This window comes from Ovis canadensis, chromosome 2 (assembly GCF_042477335.2).
Source record: "Ovis canadensis isolate MfBH-ARS-UI-01 breed Bighorn chromosome 2, ARS-UI_OviCan_v2, whole genome shotgun sequence".
In the NCBI taxonomy this organism is placed as follows: domain Eukaryota; kingdom Metazoa; phylum Chordata; class Mammalia; order Artiodactyla; family Bovidae; genus Ovis; species Ovis canadensis.
The window spans coordinates 226382212-226404183 of NC_091246.1; the positions used below are offsets into that span (position 1 = coordinate 226382212).

The 21972-nt window shown below is 52.7% G+C and overlaps 1 protein-coding gene across 1 annotated transcript; it reads right to left on the reverse strand.

The window, feature by feature from the left end:
• Nucleotides 1-12719: 12719 nt before the first annotated feature.
• IHH (Indian hedgehog signaling molecule) lies at nt 12720-19398 on the reverse strand. The gene is made up of 3 exons (XM_069578372.1): nt 18435-19398; nt 15862-16123; nt 12720-14141 (listed from the first exon to the last, which is right to left on the reverse strand). Exons 1-3 carry the CDS (start codon nt 18744-18746, stop codon nt 13483-13485), a joined length of 1233 nt encoding a protein of 410 aa, XP_069434473.1. The 5' UTR covers nt 18747-19398; the 3' UTR covers nt 12720-13482.
• Between the last annotated feature and the right edge of the window lie 2574 nt (nt 19399-21972).

Below are 21972 nucleotides of genomic sequence, written 5' to 3' on the forward strand. Positions count from 1 at the left end.
CGGTGGGACCAACGCTCAGAACTCACACCGCCGCCATGTTGTCGTTTCTATAGATACAAGACGCACGAGTCAAGGCGTCTCCTGGTTTCCCAGGGCAACGACGGCTACCGGCATGAGTCATGGATCAGAGAAAGCGAAGACTCTGCCCAACTACAACATTCACCCTTATTTTTTATTCTCCAACTTTCCTGGCTGGCTGTAACTGTCTTCTACCAGTTGCAACACAGTTGTTGGGACGTCCCCAAAATCTTGGCTTTCGTTGACGACCAAATTCGGAGGAGGCTAATTCAAGGACTTGTCAGAGCAGTGGGAGTCGTTTCTGTTCTTTCGTGATACCCCTTGGCGATAGAGTCAGAATTTCACCCGGAACTTCATTCTGTGATTGCAATTGTTAACTTAAAAGCAGTAGTTAGTTCTTACTTTCATTGCAAATGAATTCTTTTTGCAGGTGGAAGGGAATGTCTCCTAGGCATTTGCTCCTGGCATTTCCCCCAGCCCAGCACAAAGCTAACTCTTTTGAAGGGATCTGAAGGTGGATGTTTGAAGAAGGCGTTATTACACATAATATGGATTTTTGGAAGCCCACTGGTTCATTTGTTCGTATGTCCTTTGCGGAGAAGAGTCTCATTTGGTGAAGAATCCTTAGGTGGTTGAAGCTGAAAATCTGAGATCATTTATGGGCAATTAAAGATGCTTCACTACCCAGGACAGTGATGGAGGGTAGGTGTTATAGGGAGAGACTCTAGGGGTAAACCCAGAAAATAAACTCTAATTTTGGGAAAGTTGGAGTTTAAAGGTAAAAGATACACTTAGATGACAATGCCGCCCTAATTGGCCTGGGAGATTCACATGGCCAGAGGCTGAGAGGAACGGTCAGGCCAGGGGCCCATTACGTTATGCCAGCACAATTAGGTCTGGAGTTTTCTCGGGATCGAGGAATGTGGAACTTGGTGAGCTTTTCACTGGTTTTAACATTATCCTCAGAATAGGAAACCTGCACTTTGGACATTACCACTTCTGTGTTGCTTGTGGTTTCTATAATGATTTCCTTCTTGTTTTCCTTTAAGCTCTTTTTGAAATAGTCAGCCTGACTCAGCTGAACCTGAGGAACAGAGAAAGGGACCTGTGTGTCTATTCTTCAGCCGTAAAAAAATAAGAAGCAGTAACTCTGGAGGCAAGGCTTGGTGGTAGCCTCAGAAATCCCAGCAATAAAACCCTAAGGAGATTAGAGCTAGAAAAGCTTATTGCAGGAGCCACACACCCTTGTGCCTCTTCACTGAAGGAGTGTCCCTCCAGAGCTGGTCTGTGCAGTCAGTGGTGGCTTCTGGGCTTGGGACAGTGAGAGGGAATTCTTGGTTGGTCCCTTGTGGGCTCTACTTCTACAAGGTTCTGCCTGCCTCCTGGGAGCTCTGCTGATGAGTGACCTTGACCAGCATGGTGGACTCCCAGGGAGAGGCCCAAGTTGGACTTAGCCCTGGGAAGCAAACAGCATGGAAAGGGGTGTGGCAATGGAGGAAACTGAGAAGGGGAGAGAAATCTGGGCTTGCCTCAGAAGTCCCTCATTTCAGGATCCCAGAACCTGTGGGGAACAATGGGTGCTGGGTCCTGGGGACCATCTCCTTCGTGGACTCACGAAAGATGACAGGGTGGGCGCTGTTTTGTTCAAGGCTGTGAACAAGGGTAGGTGATGATTCAGTACCTGGATGAAGACCAGGATGTGGAAGAAAGGGAGGAAGGAGGATGGGAGGACTCCAATCCTCCTGGCTAGAAGCCAAGGGTGATAAAGATAAAACACATTCGGTGATTTGGGCTTCCGCACACACAAAAATATCTTTTCTAAGCTTTTTCCCCCAATATCCCTCCCATGAAATACAGAAGACTTTGGGCTGGGAAATCAGACAGATCTGAGATTAATTCATCACGCAGACCTGAATGCCACTTACTGGCTGTGTGACCTTGGGCAGGTCCCATGACCTCTCTGAGCCTCATCTTTTACCCTGGGGATAATTATCAAAAGGCCTGTTATGTAAAGTCAGTTATGTAAAGTGTCAGTTATGTAAAGTCTTTGATGCATACTTTGTCAACAAAGATAGACACACACACACACACACACACACACTGGAAGGTCACTTGCTAAGTGGATGTGTGCTCAGTTGCTCAGTTGTGCCCAACTCTTTGCAACCCTATGGATTGTAGCCCACCAGGCTCCTTGTCCATGGAATTCTCCAGGCAAGAATACTGGAGTGGGTTGCCAGTTCCTCCTCCGGGGATCTTCCCAACCCAGGGGTCGAACCTGTGTCTCCTGTGTTTCCTGCATTGGCAGACAGGTTCTTTACCACTGAGCCACTAGGGCTTCCCCACTCAGTGGAAGGCCCCTATAATTTTGCTACTCAGCTTTCTGTGCATCCTCACCTCTTCCCATCTCCCAGTCTCTCTGCTGCACGCAGGAGAGATAGAAAGTGTTTCTCCTCTCCGCATCCTCCTCTTTTGTTTCTCCAAGAAGGATACTGCCCATGGCTCTAGGGTGGAGAAAGACAAAAAGACATGCCAGGATGATCTCCTGTCCAGTTGGCAAAGCACCCAGCTCCAGTACTTGAAGAGCCCTCGCCCACTTTTCTTCACCTCAACTCTGACTCAGTTTCCAGTGTTGCTTCTGAAATCAGAAGATGTATTTAAGTTTGGGGAAGGAAATGAGGTGGTAGGTTCTCCCACAGAAGCTCCTGACCTCCAAAATTAGTAGGGTAGATCTTATAAGCCCAGCCTGAGAGGTGAAGAAAAGACTATAGATAAGAGGGCATCTAGGAGAAGGCATGGAGCATTCTCTGCATTAAGCTGCCAGTTCAGTTCAGTCGCTCAGTCATGTCCGACTCTTTGCGACCCCATGAATTGCAGCACACCAAGCCTCCCTGTCCATCACCAACTCCCGGAGTGTACCCAAACCCATGTTCATCGAGTCGGTGATGCCATCCAGCCACCTCATCCTCTGTCATCCCCTTCTCCTCCTGCCCCCAATCCCTCTCAGCATCAGGGTCTTTTCCAATGAGTCAACTCTTTGCATGAGGTGGCCCAAGTATTGGAGTTTCAGCTTCAGCATCAGTCCTTCCAATGGACACCCAGGACTGATCCCCTTTAGGATGGACTGGTTGGATCTCCTTGCAGTCCAAGGGACTCTCAAGAGTCTTCTCCAACACCACAGTTCAAAAGCATCAATTCTTTGGCACTCAGCTTTCTTCACCATCCAACTCTCACATCCATACATGACCGTTGGAAAAACCATAGCCTTGACTAGATGGATCTTTGTTGGCAAAGTAATGTCTCTGCTTTTCAATATGCTATCCAGGTTAGTCATAACTTTCCTTCCAAGGAGTAAGCATCTTTTAATTTCATGGCTGCAATCACTATCTGCAGTGATTTTGGAGCCCCACCAAAATAAAGTCTGACACTGTTTCCACTGTTTCCCCATCTATTTCCCATGAAGTGATGGGGCCAGGTGCCATGATCTTCATTTTCTGAATGTTGAGCTTTAAGCCAACTTTTTCATTCTCCTCTTTCACTTTCATCAAGAGGCTTTTTAGTTCCTCTTCACTTAAGCTGCCATGGGCCCCTAAAGTTGCTGAGTGTGGAGAGAGAGTGTCAAGAGATTGATGACACCCCCAGCCTGAAAGGGCTTCTGGGATACAAGATTGTCAGGGGCTGGGGAAGACTGCCACATGGCAATACAATTCAAAGAGAAGAGTTCCGTTCTGCCTGGGACCCCTATAGGGTTTTCTAACTCTCCTGTGCCAACCTAAAGAGCCTGTTCAACTTGCTCCCTCATTGTCTGCACCAAGTGGTGAACAGGCACAAGGCCAACAGTAGGGAGGATGGAAGGAAAAAGACATGAGGCTCAATCCCAGAAGACTAAGTTCAAGTCCTGATTCTGCCATTTAAGAACTGAACAATTTGAGGCAAATGGTTAAACATGTCAGAGCCTCACTTTCCCCATCTGTAAAATGGGGCAAACAGGGGCAGTATTCGGAGAAGGCAATGGCACCCCACTCCAGTACTCTTGCCTGGAAAATCCCATGGATGGCGGAGCCTGGTAGGCTGCAGTCCATGGGGTCACTGAGGGTCAGACACGACCGAGCAACTTCACTTTCAATTTTTACTTTCATGCCTTGGAGAAGGAAATGGCAACCCACTCCAATATTCTTGCCTGGAGAATCCCAGGGGCAGGCAGGAGCCTGGTGGACTGTGTCTATGGGGTCCCACAGAGTCGGACACAACTGAAGTGACTTAGCAGCAGCAGCAGCAGCAGCAGGGGCAGTATTCAAAATACAATTGGTACAGTATGCATACTAACCTATGAGAATGGATACCAGGGAGCCTTAGAGCCAGAGCCGGGTCCTGAGAGCCCATACTGTGCCAGCCTTAACCTCTTAGGTGTTAGGTTGTGAGGTGTGGAGAGCAGCCACAGCAGCAGAGAACTCGGTCAGTGACTATCCACTAACTAGTAACAAAGTGGGTCTCTCCCAGGTGGCTCAGTGGTAAAGAATCTGCCTGCCAATTCAAGAGCCTCAGGAGACTCGGGTTCAATCCCTGGGTTAGGAAGATCTCCTGGAGAAGGAAATGGCAACCCAGTCTAGTATTCTCGCCTGGAGAATCCCAGGGACAGAGGAGCCTGGTGGGCTACAGTCCATGGGGTGACAAAGAGCTGGACACAACTGAGGGCACTCACTAACAGTACTTCCAGATTTTAACAACCAGTAGAGCTACACAGGATAATACTGCTGTGTCGACTGCAAGTGAGACCTAAGGGTAAATCCTACCTTACCAGCTACTGTATACGTGGTTATTTATTTTAAGCCAAATTTGGAGTCTCTCTCTCTCTCTCTCATTCCTCCTTATTGGTACCTACCACCATGTCTGACTGCTCTTTCCCTCTAGTCTGAGCAGGCTCCTTCTTTGTACTAGCTCTCCCAGCTGTCTTCCTCATCACCATCTCCTATAGGCTCCCCAGCTCCATGTCCTTCTGGCCAGAACCATGGACAGCTCCAGCCGACCAGCCCATCCTAGGCCATCCCCTTCCTCCTGCCTCCTCTCTCCTCTTCCCCCACCCACACCAGTGCAGAACCCTGAGCCGTGATTTGAATGCAGGTCACAGCTGAGAAGACAGTACAGTGGAGTGGATCAGAGCAAGCTCTGGAGTAAATCAGACTGGATTTAAACCCCAACTCCATCAGCCCTCAGCTGTCTGATCTTATTCCTTCATTTCTGTAAGATCCAGCCTCCTTTTCCGTAAACAGCAAGAACTTCTAACAGCTGCCTCAAAGGTCATGAGGTTTAAGTGGGATGAGAAGTTTACAGAATTTAGCACAGAGCCTGACTCATTATATGTTTTGAATAAATGAAGAACGCCATTATTCTGTGACTTTCCACCCTATTTAATTCCTCAAACTCTTTTCCAATCCCTATCTGACTAGAGCCCTCTCTCAAGTAAAGATGTTATAACATGACCACCAGTTTAGTGTAACTGGCTTCCTTTGGTTGCGGAAGTTGACTTGGACTTAGAGATGGTAAGGAAACCTACCTTTTTTGGTCCATGAGATTCTCTTTTTATTAGTTTTTTTTTTTATTTAAAAAATTTTGAGTTAATTTTAGATGTACACAAGAATAGTACAGGTAGTTCTCTAAAACCTTTCATCTAGCTTCCTCCTAGGTTAACCTCTTACATGACCACAGGACACTTATCAAAAAGAAGAAATTAACATTGATATAATAATACTATTAAGAAAAGTATAGAATTTATTTGGGTTCCACAAGTTCATCCACTAATGTCCTTTTCCTGTTTCAGTATGCAATCCAGGATCCCACCTTGGGCATTTCCTGAGTCTTTCCTTGTATTTCATGATCTTGATTCTTTTGAAGAGTACAGTCAATTGTTTTGTAGACTATTCCTCAATCTGGGTTTGTTTCTTGTGATTAGAGTAAGATGTGCATTATTGGGAAGCATAACAGAATTATAGGCCCTTTTCAGTGCATAATATCAGAGGGTACATCTTGTCGATATGTATTACTGGTGATGAGCTTGATCACTTGACTAGAGTGGTGTCTGCTAGGATTTTCTACCATAAACTGCACTTTCCTCCTCTTTATTAGATTCTGAACACACCTATCTTTTGCTTCTCTAGAATTAAGCGTTCAGAACCAAGAAACCTATCTATCTATACTCTTCCAACCACTCCACAGAGCAATACTATTCCCCATGACCTGCCTGGTCACCTTCCTCTGAGTTTTACACACACACACACACCCCTTTACTTACATATTTATCTTTGGCAATGCCATGCAGCTTGTGGAATCTTAGTACCCTGACCAGGGATGGAACCAAGGCCCTCAACAGTGAAAGGGCAGAGTTCTAACCACCTAAAATGCAGAGACCACCAGGGAATGCCCAGAGTAGCTTTCTTACGTCGGGCATTCGGAGGCATATGCTAAAAACCAGATGCAGACACAGGGAGTTTATGAGGGTAACAGTGCACTTCTCAGTTCATTTTCATGGACCTTCTTGTCAAGGCCCTGTAAGCATCCAACCATCCATGGGAATGTCCAGCCCCTCTCTCAGGTCTGGCCCCAAACTGAGCACTTTCTTCAGCATCTAACATTTGGGTTTTTAAAACCTCTAGTAGCCTTCCTTATAACTGTGCATAACTCCTTGCTATCCATTAGCCCACATGCAGAAACTCCTTTCCTTCCAGAGGCTCTCCACTCCTCCAAGTTTGCTGTCACCAGAGACCCTGCTACCAGAGTAGGTATGGAACATTCTTTCAATCAGCTGAGTGTGGAGATGAGCTTATCCAGCCCTTCCCTTTTTCTCTATCTGTGTCAATGTGTCTTCTCACACTGCCCCTTTAGAAGATGAAGAAGCACCACCCCTCTCCCAGCCTCATACACACTTCATTTTTAAAAAAGCTTTCATGTAAAAGTGTATTAAAGGCTTCTGGAAAGCCTCCAAAAATTGTCCTCACCAAATCCCATCTCCTCTTTGCATTTTGTTCTGGTTACCATTGCTGTGTAAGAAAGTACACCAAGATTCCAAACAACTGTTTTATTTTGCTTGTGATATTGTGGGTTGGGGATTCAGGACAGGCTTGGCCAGGCGGTTCTCAACTGGACTCTCCCATGCCATTGCAGTCAGGTGCTGGCCAGGGCTGCAGCCTCCTGAAGGCTTCACTGGACTGGACATCCAAGATGGTGCACTCACACAGCTGACAATTGATACTGGCTGTTGGCTGGGAGCTCAGCTAGGTTAGAGCTGGGAACACCTATCCATAGCCTTTCCAGCTTGGCAAGCTCAGGGTAGAACCAGACAGAAGCTATATAGTCTTTCCTAACTTAGTCTCAGGCCAGATTCAAGGGAAGAGGAGTGTCAAATAACTCATGGACATATTTTAAACATTGCCACTTGCATCAGGATGAGATCCTCTCCATGGGGTTGCAAAGAGTTGGACACAACTGAATAACTAACACACACACACACACACACACACACAGCATCTAGAGTGTTGTTTTTCCAGGACCACCTTCCTGGAGATTCTTGGTCATCCCCAGCCCCATCAGATCTTTTAGGTGAAGGCTGGGAGTGCATTCCTCTCCTTCTAGGGTGGGTAACTCATCAGTTCCTATCTCCCTCAGTTTGCTGCTGCAAGGGACCTGAATTCTGCTCTGGAATGTGCTGTGTGACCTTAGGAAAGGAACTTTACCTCTCTGGGCTTTTGCTTCTTCTCTGCCAAAAAAGAACTGAGAATAACCTCACTTCACATGATGTTAGGGTTTTAAAAGATAATATAAAGAGCAGAGGCTTCCCTAGTGGCTCAGAGGGTAAAGAGTCTGCCTGCAATGTGGGAGATCCAGGTTCGATCCCTGGGTTGGTTGGCAATCCACTCCAGTATTCTTGCCTTGAGAATCCCATGGACAGGGGAGCCTGGCAGGCTACAGTCCATGAGATCCCAAAGAGTTGGACATGACTGAGTGACTTCATTTTCACTTTCATAAAGAGCAGAGCTAGCAACTGATGCTCCTGATTGTGGAAGAAATAACTGCGGACAAGTCATTTTCCCTCTGGGACACTACATTTATTTCTCTCTGAAATGGGAGGTAATTCCCTTATCCTGCTTACCCATGCATATGAGAGGGGTCTTGAATGGACTTCAGGAGGGGGCCAGCCCAGAGGTTGAGGTTCCCCAACTCTGGGGTGGGCGGGAAGGTCCCTGCATCTAGGCCATTCTGGGGCAGAAGAGATGTGCGTGCGTGTGTGCGTGCGAGGCAGCCTGGGTGTGGCTTGAGGATTGCAGGGTGGGGCCGTTATCTGTCCTACCTGGCCTTATCAGATCTGGGCTGGCCGAAGCTTGGCCCAATGGAACAAAGAGGCTTTGAGAACTAGGCTGGGGTGTGGGATGTGGGCCCAAGCTCCGGGAGACTTGCTCCACCCAAGGGGCAGAGGGCATGTGTTGGAAGAGCTGCTGCCACCAATCCCTGCCAAAAAGTTTTCCTGCAGCAGGGACACCCTCTCAGGTGGGCAGCAGAGCCTGTGCTCCCCACTGAGGGCCTCTATCCCTTCTTTGGGATGTTTTTTGCATCAGCACTTCTCACCAGGCCTTCACCTCTGCTCCTTTTATGGGGTGCAGTGTTTCTCCTCCCCTACTCCCATTTCCCCTCCTGGCACTTTTAAGCCCCAGTCACCCTGGCTCCTAGTCCTTGAACATGCCCTACGCTTCTCCTCCACACACCTGCTCCCAAAGATCCATCCACCTCCTCTTGCCCAAATCATTTATGCCAAGCCCCAAACCACTTCCAGGAAGTCTCCAGACATTGCACATCCCATCCTTACCCCTGTTTATTTCTCCCCACTTCCTCTTGTGTGATGCTGTAGGAACTTCTCTCCAAACTGTCACCACTGGCAGAATCTGTCTGAGTCTGGTAGAGACCCAGACCAGTTGGGCCAGTGTTGAAGGTTGTACAAGTTGTACACTGCACAAGGGCTGGGCAGACAAGGGGGCGGGGCCTGAAATCCAGACGTTCTGTGAGCTCAGTGCCCTTGGTGTGAGGCTTCCTGCTAGACAGACTTCCTGGTGCCAGGCCAGAAGTGTTGCCTTTTCTAGTTGGATCTCCTGAAGCGGCATTTTACTAAGATTTTTCATGGTGGCTCAGACAGTAAAGAATCTGCCTGCAATGCAAGAGACCAAGGTTTGATCCCTGAGTTGGGAAGATCCCCTCGAAAAAGGAATTGCTCCCCACTCCAGTATTCTTATCTGGAGAATTCCATGGACAGAGGAGCCTGGCAGGCAACACTCCGTGGGTTGCAAACAGTCAGTCATTACTGAGCGACTAACACTTCACTTTTTCACTCACCTATTTCCACTTCCCATCCTGGAGCTGCAAGTGCTAACAGCAGGCCTGGTTGCCTAAAGGATTGTTGCATTGGCTCAGCCTTTTCCAAACATCGCCGCTCACTGTCAGAAGCCATTCTGCAGGCAGGCCCTTCAGGCAAAAGCTGGGGGAGAGAAATGACCACTGTGGATGCAATGGCCTTCAGGGCTGAGCTTAGGCCTGTGAGAAACAGCAGGCATGGGACCAGTAGCTCCCTGGGCCTGGGCAGTATGGTTGACCTTCCTCTGCGTCTTGGCATCTTAAGGAGGATAAGCAGGCTGGTTCTGGTGGGAGGAACTGGACTATCACACTGCAGAGGTGAAGGATAACTTTCCAGGCGGACTGTACTCATCCAGCTGGTACCATCACCACAGTTCTGAGTCAGGATTCCCCGAAAAATTGCGGCGCCTCATCTCTATCCCAAAGTTGGTCTTTCCAGGGTCTGGATTCAAAGTGCTTTTCTGAATCTCTGCAGCCATCTCTGAAGATAAGTGTATTTCCTGAGGAAGCTCTTTTAGAACAGAAGGTCTAGGGACACCAAATGGCTCTGTGTCTACAGGACAAAGTGTCCCCAGGCCCCATAAGAGGGGCAGGTAGGCCTCCCATAAGGGAGAGCCTCAATCTCTCTTTCACTCTCTCCCCCACCCCATGCAAAATTTCTGTAAAAGACAGAATGTGCAAATGAATGGACCACTGCCTCCTGACCTTGACCTTTTGTTTCTCACTGCAAATGTGTTCATAGATGTTCTGGTTCTTGTGACCTGGTCTGAGAGTGTCTTCCACAAGGCGACGTGTAGTCCACTCCAGGTGGCCTGACAAAGCAGATTTCCAGTTCTGAAATACTGAACATACCTTCTGGAAAGGACCCAAGTTTACCAAAGGAAAAACCTCTGGTAAGAACAGTGGACCTGCGAGCCAGATCAGTTCAGGTCAGTTGCTCAGTCGTGTCCGACTCTTCTCGACCCCATGGACCGCAGCACGCCAGGCCTCCCTGTCCATCACCAACTCCCAGAGTTTACTCAAACTCATGTCCATTGAGTCGGTGATACCATCCAACCATCTCATCCTCTGTCATCCCCTTCTTCTCCCGCCTTCCATCTTTCCCAACATCAGGGTCTTTTCTAATGAGTCAGTTCTTTGCATCAGGTGGCCATAGTATTGGAGTTTCAGCTTCAGCATCAGTCCTTCCAGTGAATAGTCAGGACTGATTTTCTTTAGGATGGACTGGTTGGATCTCTTTGCAGTCCAAGGGACTCTCAAGAGACTTCTCCAGCACCACAGTTCAAAAGCATTAATTCTTTGGTGCTCAACTTTCTCTATAGTCCAACTCTCACATCCATACATGACTACTGGAAAAACCATAGCTTTGACTAGATGGACCTTTGTTGGCAAAGTAATGTCTCTGCTTTTTAATATGCTGTCTAGGTTGGTCATAACTTTTCTTCCAAGAAGGGAATGGCAAATGACTTCAGTGTTCTTGCCTTGAGAACCCCATGAACAGTATGAAAAGGCAAGCCAGATGCCTGGGTTCAAATCCTGCTTCTGTCATTTGCTGCATCATCTTGGGGAAGTTACTTAAGCTCGCTGTACCTCTGTGTTCTCATCTGGAAAATGGTAAGAATCTAGTATATCCTGGGCTTCCCAGGTGGTGATAGTTGTAAAGAACTCTTCTGCCAGTGCAGGAGACATAACAGATGTGGGTTCAATCCCTGGGTCGAGAAGATCCCCTGGAGGAGGGCATGGCAACCCACTCTAGTATTCCTGCCTGGAGAATCCCATGGACAAAAGATGACTGTATCCCTGGTGGGCTACAGTTCATAGGGTCTCAAAGAGTCAGACATGACTAAAGCTACTTAGCGTGCATGCATAATATATACCACATAGGGTTGTTACGAAAATGAAGTGGGTGCTACATGTAAAGCACTTAGAACAATGTTTGGCAATGGTTAGTCTTCACTAAATGATATCAGTTCTCATTGCAGCCTGTGGGAGCCTCTTCCTCCCAGATGACAGTCTCCAGAGCAATGAAGTTTTCTCTAGAGCACTCCTCCATGGAAGTGGGGATGGTAAGGTAAGAGTCAGGGCAGTCACAACCCCCCCCACCCCCCCCACCCCCCCCCCCCACCCCCGCCGCCACTTTGTGACAGAAATCTCTATCAGAGGCTAGAACCTGGGCAGGGGTGTTCTTTCACGACTAGCTCTCCACAGTCAGGGCAGCCCAACTTGGTAGCATATGCCAATTCCTATGGTGTAAACATTCCCACTATGGCCTATTTCAACTGCTTCAGAGTAATCCTGAATATTTAACAATTCTATCAACGGACCTGGGAATCTCAGCTGGTCTATAATGAGTACAGAAAAACTTGCTGTGGGATGTAGAAACCAAGAGAAAATGAAGACAGGGGTCATCCTGTTTTGGCAATAAACTGATGTTCTTCCCTCTAAGCGATGTTTCTCAAAGTGTAATCTATGGACTATCTACCATGTTTGGAGTATTTGTAAAAATAAGTTCCTGGGCCTCAATCTGGATCTTCTTCTTCTTCTTCTTCTTTTTTTTTTTTTTGCTGAGCTGGGTCTTCGTTGCGGCACATGGGCTTTCTCAAGTTTGGTGTGCAGGCTTCTCACCGTGGTGCCTTCTCTTGTTGCAGAGCGTGGGCTCTAGAAGCTCAGGGTTTAGTAACTGTGGCTCACAGGGGTAGTCACCCTGAGGTATCTGGAATCTTCCTGAATTAGGGATCGAACCCGTGTCCCCTGCATTGGCAGGCAGAGTCTTAATCTACTGGACCAGAAGGGACATTCCAATCTAGATCTGCTAAAGAAGAATCCTAGAAGTGGGACCACGAATCAGGATTCGGGCCCTGAGAAAGACCAGAATCAGCAGGGAAGGCACCTTAACTAGGGCCAGGCAAGGCCTCTGCATGCTGACCCCAAAGTTTGCCTAAACACAGTTAGACCAGAGAAAGAACTGATCTAACAGTTCCATGATCACTTTACTTATCTAGAAACATCTCCTTGTTTCCGAGTAAAGGGGCTTTCCCTACTTATTCTGGTCTTTATCAGGGCGTGAGTCTCTGACTTTTCACTGTGGATCATGAAGAGATTCTGTAGAATTCACATCTGCCTTACAGCCCATTCTGAACAGCCCTCTGTTGTGACTTGGCAGACCTACAGGATGAGAAGGGGCCTGCAAAGAGGGTGGGAGCACTGGAGGTTTTGTCTCTGGAGGAAGGTGCACACAGCCCTGGATGGCCCCACCCATGGTTCTAGGCTAACAGTGTATCAGTCCTACTTGGTGTCCTGGACCCCAGGGCTCTAACAACTTAAATAAATTTTATTACAAAAGGAAGAAAAGACCAAAACATCCCCAAATTTTCCCATGGGCTTCCCCCTCGGTGCCAATAAATAAGGTGGGGGAGACTGACCGGAGGAGGGGGTGGGGGTCATGGTTCAGCAGAAATGGGAATGTATAGCCTGGGCAGAGGCTGGGCAGGACATCCAGCCCACTGCCCCTGTCCTGGGCACTGTGATCACATTGGCTGGAACACACAGCTCTGTGTACTGACAGCAACAGTCTCTGGGTGTGTCCCGAGGAGTGTGGCCAGAGAGGAAGGTCATGCCTCAGGATGGCCAGGCTGGCTGCCCTACCCTGCAGGTTCTAGGCAGCATTGAGTCCAGCCAGCTCCCTGCCGGCTCCCAGGGAATCTAGCAGCATCAACTGAGGTGCAAGCCCACCCAAGAGGGGCCTAAGATGGATAGAATGGGCCCTCCCCACTGGGGGAGGCAGGAATGAAAAATCGTAGTGAGGGCTGGCTGGGTTGGGACCCACTGGTCTCAATGATAGAAGGAGAGACCACCTCCCATCGCCAGCTCAGCTTGCAGCTTTGTCACTATACCAAGATGGGGCTGGGGGACACTGGCATCATCCAGTACAAGTCTCAGTGATGTATCTTTGTGGTGGAGGAGATGGTGGGAACCAGTGTCCCCGCTCAGGTCCCTTCCAAGGCCAATGCCCTCCTGGTGGGGAGGCCTTTGGACCCATGTGGGCAGTTCCGGGAGGGCAGTAGAAGGATCCTTTCAGCTCCCTGCCCCGGCCACGCCCAGCGAGTGGAAGCTGCCTTCTTCCAGCAAGAGACGTCCCAGGCGGTAGAGCAGCTGGGGGTACCAGTGCACACCCTCCCCTGGGGTCCAGCTGCCCCATGCCAAGCTGTGAAACAGTCGCAGGGGCCAGAAGGCCAACTGAGCCAGGTGGTGGTCAGCCACGGCCGCAAAGCAAGAGGCCACCACATCCTCCACCACCAGTGTCCCATGCCTTGTTAATGGGGCATAGGCCCCCAGGGCCACGTGCGTGGAGACAGCTGCCACTCTGGCAGGCTGCAGGCCTGGCACCCCAGCCACCAGCACATACTGGCCAGGCTGCACTTGGCTGGCAAACGTGGCTCGGAAGTGGGCAGCTGGCTCAGTGTGATTGTTGGCCGTGAAGAGGAGGTGGGCGGGTGTGAGTGCCAGGCGGCGCGGGGGATCCTGGGTCTCGATGACCTGGAAGGCCCTCAGCCTGTCCGGCTCACGATCGAGGAAAATGAGCACGTCGCTGAAGGTGGGGTTCCCATCCTCCCCCATGGCCAGCACGCGGTCTCCGGGCCTCACAGCTGACAAGGCCACACGTGCCCCACTCTCCAGGCGCACCTGGGCTCCAGCAGGGAAGCAGCCGCCTGTCTTGGCTGCGGCTGAGTGCTCTGCGGGAAGAAGGGACATGAAGGCATTACTGGGTGGAATTTGGAATCCCAGTCATTGCAATCCTCCCCAGCACAGCCAGAGGTGCCCCTGGCTCCCAGGCTGCTCCCCCATCACCATGTCATGTTCCCTGCCCCCCACTTTCTTTGCAACTTTGAACCCACCCCCAGCCTGCAGTATGATGTGCCTTCTTCCCTAGCCTAATGCTTTGCTCATGAGAGGAGCATATTGAGGCTCCAAGCCCAGGGAGCATGAGGGAAAGGGTCCTTCAGAAGCCCAGGTGAAGCCCTCCCCCCACCACTCCCAATCCTGATAAGACTGAAGCAGTCAGAGAGGCCTAGGGTCAGCTGGGCCAGGAAGTGGTCAGCTGTGACTTGACACCCCAAAGCTGCAGCCTCAAGAATGTAAGTCACTTCATGCCTCTGGGGTCTGGATATCCCATTATTTCTCACCCATTTCTCAGATGCTCCCCCCAAATTGTCCTCTTGGACTGACATCCCAAGTTCTATGCCAGAACTGGCCCTTGGCATCTATATACCAAGCGAGAGGAGGGCCAGTGGCGAGAACACAGACTCCTGGGGAAACTCAGAGTGAATGGCCAGGCCAGGGAGTAGCTCAGTGGCCAGGATGAAATCACCATCTTCAGTTCATGTGCTAGGTCCTTGTGTGGGGACAGGACACAATGGCATCAGTGGATGGAAAGCAAGATACTATTTGGGGGTCAGTAGTAATGCAGGGAAGTGACGCCTCTGGGAACTGGCATCGGGCCTGTGTTTGCAAGTGAGGGGTCGATGTGACTTGAAGTAAATACATTTGACAGGGAAGTGCAGAGGGGAAAGGTCCAGATGGGGTCACCACTGTGAGCCTGGTGGGATGAGGAACAAAAGAGAGCCTGGTCTCAGTGTGCCAGGTCTGTGAGTGTGATCGCTGCATGGGGCCAGCACGGAAGGCTGAGCCTGCAGTCAGGGGACCCTGCAGGCAGTCCACACAGGAACCGTGTGAGGCATCCATGACCGGGTTCAGTGCACGTGGCAGGGATGCAGACAAGATTTGAGGGAGGGGGTGAGGTCCCAGTGCCTGCCAATTCTGATCAACAAAGCGGCCAATATGGGAAAATCCACTTTATTAAGTCCATTCTGTTTATTCTTGCCCTCACGGCTGTCCTTGCCCCCCAAAGTCCAGCTTCAGGGCCCCAGGGAAGAGGTTGGGGACGCCTGCGCCCCCTGAGAGGAGCAGACATAGTGCCTTAAAAGGCCTGACCTGCAGCCAGGCTGCATGTTCTGAACCTCTGGGCTCCTGGCTCCCAGTCAGTCATGCTGATGTCTGGGCACAGCCTGGCCCTGGCCCCACCCCCACCTCCCAGTTCTGCACCACTCTGTATGGGGAGGCCGTCTCTCTGTCAGCCTGGCTTTCTCCATCTGGCCAGCTTGCTCTGTCTTGCACCATTTGCAGCAGGCTCTGGACTGTGGACCGCCTGGTCAGCACCCAGCATCGCTGGGACAGGACCCTGTCTCCCTAGGCACCTGCCATGACACTATCAGGCACGGGTTGAGCAGGTGGTTAAGAGCAGCAGAGGGGAGCGCCGCTGACGTCCTGGTCCCCGAGGTCCCCGCCTCCATCCCTGGGCAGGCCTCTTCACCTTCTTGGTTCCCGCGGGCCCAGCGCCGCCTGCCCACGCCCTGCGGCCCCGGCCCCGGGCCCAATCCCCCGGCAGCGGCTCACCAGACTTGACGGAGCAATGTACGTGGGCTTTGGACTCGTAATACACCCAGTCGAAGCCGGCCTCCACTGCCAAGCGAGCCAGCAGTCCGTACTTATTGCGGTCGCGGTCCGACGTGGTGATGTCCACCGCGCGGCCTTCGTAATGCAGCGACTCCTCCGAGTGGTGACCATCCTCGTCCCAGCCCTCGGTCACCCGTAGCTTCACTCCAGGCCACTGGTTCATCACCGAGATGGCCAGCGAGTTCAGGCGGTCCTTGCAGCGCTGCGGGAGAGGAGGGGACAAAGTTGGGGGAGGGGCTGGCCCGTGTGCAGGTGAGCGCGCAGCCCCGTCCCTTACTCTCCTACCGAATTCGCTGGAGCTTGGAAACCGCGGAGGGTGCTCTGTCCTCTCTTAGGAACAGAGAGCCCTAAAGTGCTTCCTTCCATTCTAGCATCCCCTGACCCCACTGGGATTGGACCTCGCTGTGGCGCCACAAATCTGGAAGGCGCGTCCACCCGCTCACCCCCGTGGAGGCCTGTCTCTAAGCTCTCTCTCTCTCTCGTTGGAGTTACTGCACCTTTTGAGCGCCGGGCCCTTCAGTCTCACCAGGGGACCAGCAGGGGACCGCCTGCTGCCTGGAGGGTAAAGGAAGTACCGGAGCTGACTTGCCTGCGGCCGGCCTGCTAGGCTTGCAAGGCTCTAGGTGCCCAGCAGGTGTCACCGTAGCCCCAGGGCTGAGGCCCGCGAAGCGGCCGGGGCGCGGCAGGTGCGGAGCGCCTCGGCAGCCTTCGGGGGTATGTTGGAGGGGAGTCCCAAGCCTGCCGGGATTCCTCGGCGCCACGAGGCATTCCCGCTGGGACCCTCAGGATCCCAAACCGGCCACGTCCGCTCCGGGGAAGCGGCAGTCCGGGAACCAGAGCTGGTGATCGGCTAGCGCCTGACCCGGCCAGATGGATGACCACTCGGCTTGTCTCCCACTGCGAGGGGTGGGCTCCGGGCTGATAAAGGCCAAGTAGCAGTTCTCCCTGAGTCAAGAGCACTCAGCACCCCTGCGTCGCCCCTATCTGGGAAAGGACCCGAGAAACGGAGCGTTTGACCTCGGGGTGCCCACTTCATGCTCCGCCTCCCATGAAGTGGGAGACGAGCCGCGCTGGGGGAAGGACGGTAGAGACCATCGTCTGCGCCGGCTCTCTTCGTATCTGGAGCCTGCAGCTGACTGAGGAGAGGGGCCTGGGAAGAGGGGTCTTTCCACAGTCCTTGACTCTGAGGTGCCAGGAGCTGCCAAGTGTGGGCAGCCCACCTCTCAACCTACTCCGCCCCTCGGAGCCGCTGGCCCCCACAGACCCTTGGACTCGGTCTCCCAGGAACCAACAGCGGCTAAAACCCAAGGCCCCGTCGGTCCTCCGAGGCTGCATTCTAGCTGGGGGCGCTCACTACCCCCAGAGGAGCTCCGCGTGCTCCTGGCCGCCAGGCTTCTAGCCACTCACCTATGTCTGTCCCGCGGTCCTTGCTCCCCGCCCCACTTTTCCCCCCACACCCCTCCCCTACTCGGGTCCAGGGCCCGGGCACGCGCTGTCAATGATTGCCCAGTCCGTGGCCCGGATCCTTATCTGCATTCCTCGGCGCCCGGCCCGGCCCAGCCACCAGTCAACCTTCGCCCGACACCGCCGGCCAGCCCCGGCGCCTGGGCGCGTGCTGCGGGCCGTGGTCTAACTGCCCTTCCCAAAGCATCTAGAAAGCAGGCTGCCTGCCTGCAGTGGAAACCCACCGAGGAAGGGGACCTAGGTCCCCCTTCCTCCGAACTCGGCCTCAAGGAAGAAAATGTGCTCCCCGCCCCGCCACCCCCACCCTTCCCCCCGGTCCTTGGGTTGAGCGCGCCTCCTGTCCCGAGCACTTACGACTAGCCGGCACCCCAGCCCCTCTCTTTCAATCCATCCACAGTACCAAACCCAGGGATTCCCCCAAGTTCGGTCCCAGAGCTTGGCGGCCCGGCACCCCTACCCTTCAACTGCAGCTGCGCCGCTCGGCTCTGGGGACAGACACGTGGGCTCCCCGGCAAGATCCCTTCCCTACCTCCGCCTCCTGGCTCTACCATTGCCCGCTGCTCCTTTAACCCCGACCCCGGAGCGGGCCGCGCAGCGAACCGAGAGCGCGCGGGGAGGAAAGGCCAGTGGGACCCTCCACGCCGGGAGCTTCGCCTCTCGGGTTGCCGAATCGCCTCGACATGAAAGAGGCGCAGCCATGCGGAAGGTTAGGCCAGAGGGACTGGTGCATCTTGCAAACGCGGGAGGCAGTCGGGTAGAGGTACCTCCAGATGCAGCGTCTGACCTGAGCTGCCAGCACTCCAGGGCCGAAGGGGCCACCGCCAACCCGCTGGGCTGTGGCGTTTGGCAGAGGGGAACTCTTCTCATAGCCTCCGGCTTGCTCGGGGAATGCCAGCACTCCGCCGGGACCCCAGCCGGCCCATCTTGGCGAGAGGGGCAGGTGCCAGGGGGCGTGCCAGCCAGTCAAGGAAAGGTGCCAGGGGGCGGGTAGGGCCGGGCAGGTGGCGGTGCTTCGGCGGCGGCGCCCTGCGAGGGCGGGTCGCGCTCACCTGGGTCATGAGGCGGTCGGCGCCGGTGTTCTCCTCGTCCTTGAAGATGATGTCTGGATTGTAGTTGGGGGTGAGCTCCTTGAAGCGCTCCGAGCTGCGCGCGATCTTGCCCTCATAGCGGCCGCTGGCGCCCAGGGTCTTCTCGGGCACGTTGGGGCTGAACTGCTTATACGCGAGCGGCACGAGCTTGCGAGGCGGCCGCCGGCGGCTGCCCACCACCCGGCCCGGCCCGCAGCCCCGCGCCGCCGGCACCAGCAGCAGCAGCAGGAGCAGGCAGAACCGCAGGCGGGGCCGGAGCCGGGCGGGAGACATGGCCAGGGAGCCCCGAGGAGCGGCGGGCGAGGACGCCTGGTGGGCTGATGGGTGGACGAGTCGACCGGAGCGCTGCGGGGGCTCAGGCGTCCGGGTGGCTCCTGGGGGCTCCAGGTGGGGGCGCCATGGGCTGCGCGGCGCGGCGCACGGCCGGCGGGACTCAGGTGCGGGGCGGGGGCCCGGGGCCCTGGCTGGTGGCGGCGCGCTGTCCCCCTCGGCGCCTCGACTCTGAGCTGCCCGGCTCGCCGGCCGCCAATAAATAGGCCGGCCCGTTTGTTTTGGCAACGCGGCGGCGGCGGGGGGCGGCGGGCGGCGGGGCTGCGGGCCGCCGGGCTGGGCTGGGCTGGCCGGGCCGGCCGGCTGGCGGGCCCCGCGGTTAGCACCCCGGCCCCGCGGTCAGGCGGCTGGGGCGGAGCGGGAGCTGCTGCCGTCTGCGGCGCAGCCCGGGGCCGAGTGAGAGGGGAAATGGAAGAGATCCGGGCTCGGGCCCCGCGCAGACCGCACCCTACCCATGTCCCTGCCTCCTGCGCGCTCGACAGCAAACCTGCGGCAAGGGCAGCGCAGCCTCCTCCCCCTCGGGCGGGCGGCCCCGGCACTAGCCAGCCCTCGTTCCGCTCGCTCCTCCGTCGCGCGCCTGCCCGCCCCTGCCCTCTGCGCCCCCCGCACTGCCTGAGTGTGCCCTCCCCGCCCGGACGCGCCCCACCCGGCCTGGCCTCGCCTCTGGGCTCCCCGCGGCTCCGGGGTGCCCCGCCAGGCGCAAACCTCCAGTACAGGAGCTGCCGCCCCCACGGAGACCGCAACCCACGGCGCGGCCGGACGCGAGGGGTGGGGGGCAGTGGCCGGACCGCATAGCCGCCTACGGTGTCCCCTGCGGGGAAGTAAACCCAAAAGGCAGGAGGCCGCTGGTAACCTGGTGCCCCACCCTGGCCCGGGGAGGCGCGCCCTCTCAGCTTGGTGGAGCTGAATTCTGTATCAACCCGGTGCGAAGCTGGGAGTGGGGCATCCAGCCTCATGACGAGTCAGATGGAGGACGAGGTGGACGTGGAAACACTGTTGAAAGGAGCAAAGTGAAGTTGCGGAGGCGTAGGCCAAGGTGTAGAGAAGAGCACCTAAACGGTGACATCAACGGAATAAGGAATCCCGACTGGCTGCCGCTGGCACACGGGAGCTGCTAAATAATTACTCTCTCAGTTCTATTTCACAAATGAAAAAGAACAGAGAATGAGTGATGGCAGCTAGAGATGTAAGCATGGATAGTGTGTGTATCTTAATACGATATTCAGGAAGGCTGAATGAATTAGGATTCATTCCGTTAAAAGGAGAAGAGGCAAGTGTGTTAAAAAACAAACACCATTACAACAAATTACCTGATTTGGTTGCAATATTTTCTACGAATTTAATACAGATAGAAATAAAAGGGCGAGAAAGGTTTAAAAATTCTCCTTTCAAGAATATTAATACTGCTTATGTGCTTGATAAATGGAAGCTTTTAGATATTATACAAGCATTCTGCTTGCATTATCTAATTTAAATCTACAATTCCAAATGCGTTAGTATCCTCCCCATTTTGCAAATGAAGATTTTGCAGTTCTAAGAAGAAAAGCAACTTGCTCCTGGCAGAAGGATTCCAACCTCAGTCCCACTCCAGCAGCACCTGCCACCAGCTGACCCCAGAGCCCCAGCACCCACCCAGCAGACTGGCTCTCTGGGCAGCGCTCACTTATCCAGTTCAGTCTGAGTTTGGGACATTGGTAGCTTTTCACAGATATACTCACATTTTCTTGGAATCAATTTTGTGAATACAAATTCAGAATTGGAAGAGACTCAAAACAGAATGTTTACTCCAAGCCCTTCGTAATATAGAAGAGGAAACTGAGGCCCACAGAAGGGGTATTTAGGACGGCTCCACCAGGGTGGAGGGGTGTCTGTCCCTTGGAAACAGAATGGGTCATTTCCTTGACTTCCCTTTGCTTGTGCTTCCTCCCCACGCCCTGTTTGCATTCAGATTCCGTGCCACAGATTACCTGCCAGGCACAGGTGACTCTAACATTGCTTCTTTTCCTTGAAAGCCTTCAAAATGCTTAACATATGAGTTCCCGGGTTCAAGAACCCAGCCCCCCAATCCTGTTCAGATTTCTGGGATGCACTACTCAGCCAGGTCGGTACCTCTCCCAATCCAGGCAAACAGGGGCTAATCCCATAGGTTTCCATGGCCGCCTATCCTAGATCACCTATCCTTGATCAAGCTACATTAGCACCGCATAAATAATTCCTATGTGACACTGATCAGATCTTACCCAGAGATCTGTATTCAACAGGATCACAGCTTAAGAGAAGAAATGAGAGGAAGAAAGGCAGCATTAATAAGTGGTTATAAGGTAGAACCTCTAAGAGAAGCTTAAAGAAACTGTTTTTCACTTGGAGAAAAGACTGAAATTGAAATTAACAGATCTTCAAGACCGTGCATATGGGATAATAAGCAGGATATGGCCCTAATCTCTAAGGCCAGAAAACGTTTAGGAAAGGAGTTGTATTTGCATTAGAGATGAAGGGAGAAAGATCTAATTTACGGCAAAGCTTCTCTTAAAAATAGTTACAAAACACCTGATTCCTAGTACTCATCCATGAGAAATACATAAGAATGCTCATATATGTATGTGTGCCCAAGACAGTGGTGGGGCTTAGGCCACCCCATTAGGGAATCATCTACTCCATGCAAGCTAGTCTAATAGGCCCAAAAGGACAGAAAATGCAAACAGACAAATAGAAGAGACAGTTGTTGTCCTCAAGGTATTTACTATTCAACCTCAAAGGTAAATCATGAAAATAAAAGGCAATCAAAGCCATGAATGCCACTCATGAACAAGTACAGAATGATGCATTTTAAATTAGATAGGTTAATAGATAAGATGAACTTGATCTAGAAGAATATGGAATTAAGAAACGACTGGTCTAGGGTTAGACCTCTTGGAAGAAATCAGGTTTTTTTAAATTAATTAATTTATGGCTGTGATGGATCTTTGTTGCTGGCCCAGCCTTTCTCTAGTTGCAGCACTCGGGTTTCTCATTAGTTGCATCTCCAGAGCTCTAGGGCAAAAGGACTCAGTAGTTGTGCCACATGGGCTGAGTTGCCCCTGCAGCATGTGGAATCTTCCCAGACCAGGGATAGAACCCACGTCCTCAGCACTAGCAGGTGGATTCTTAACCATTGGACCACCAGGAAAAT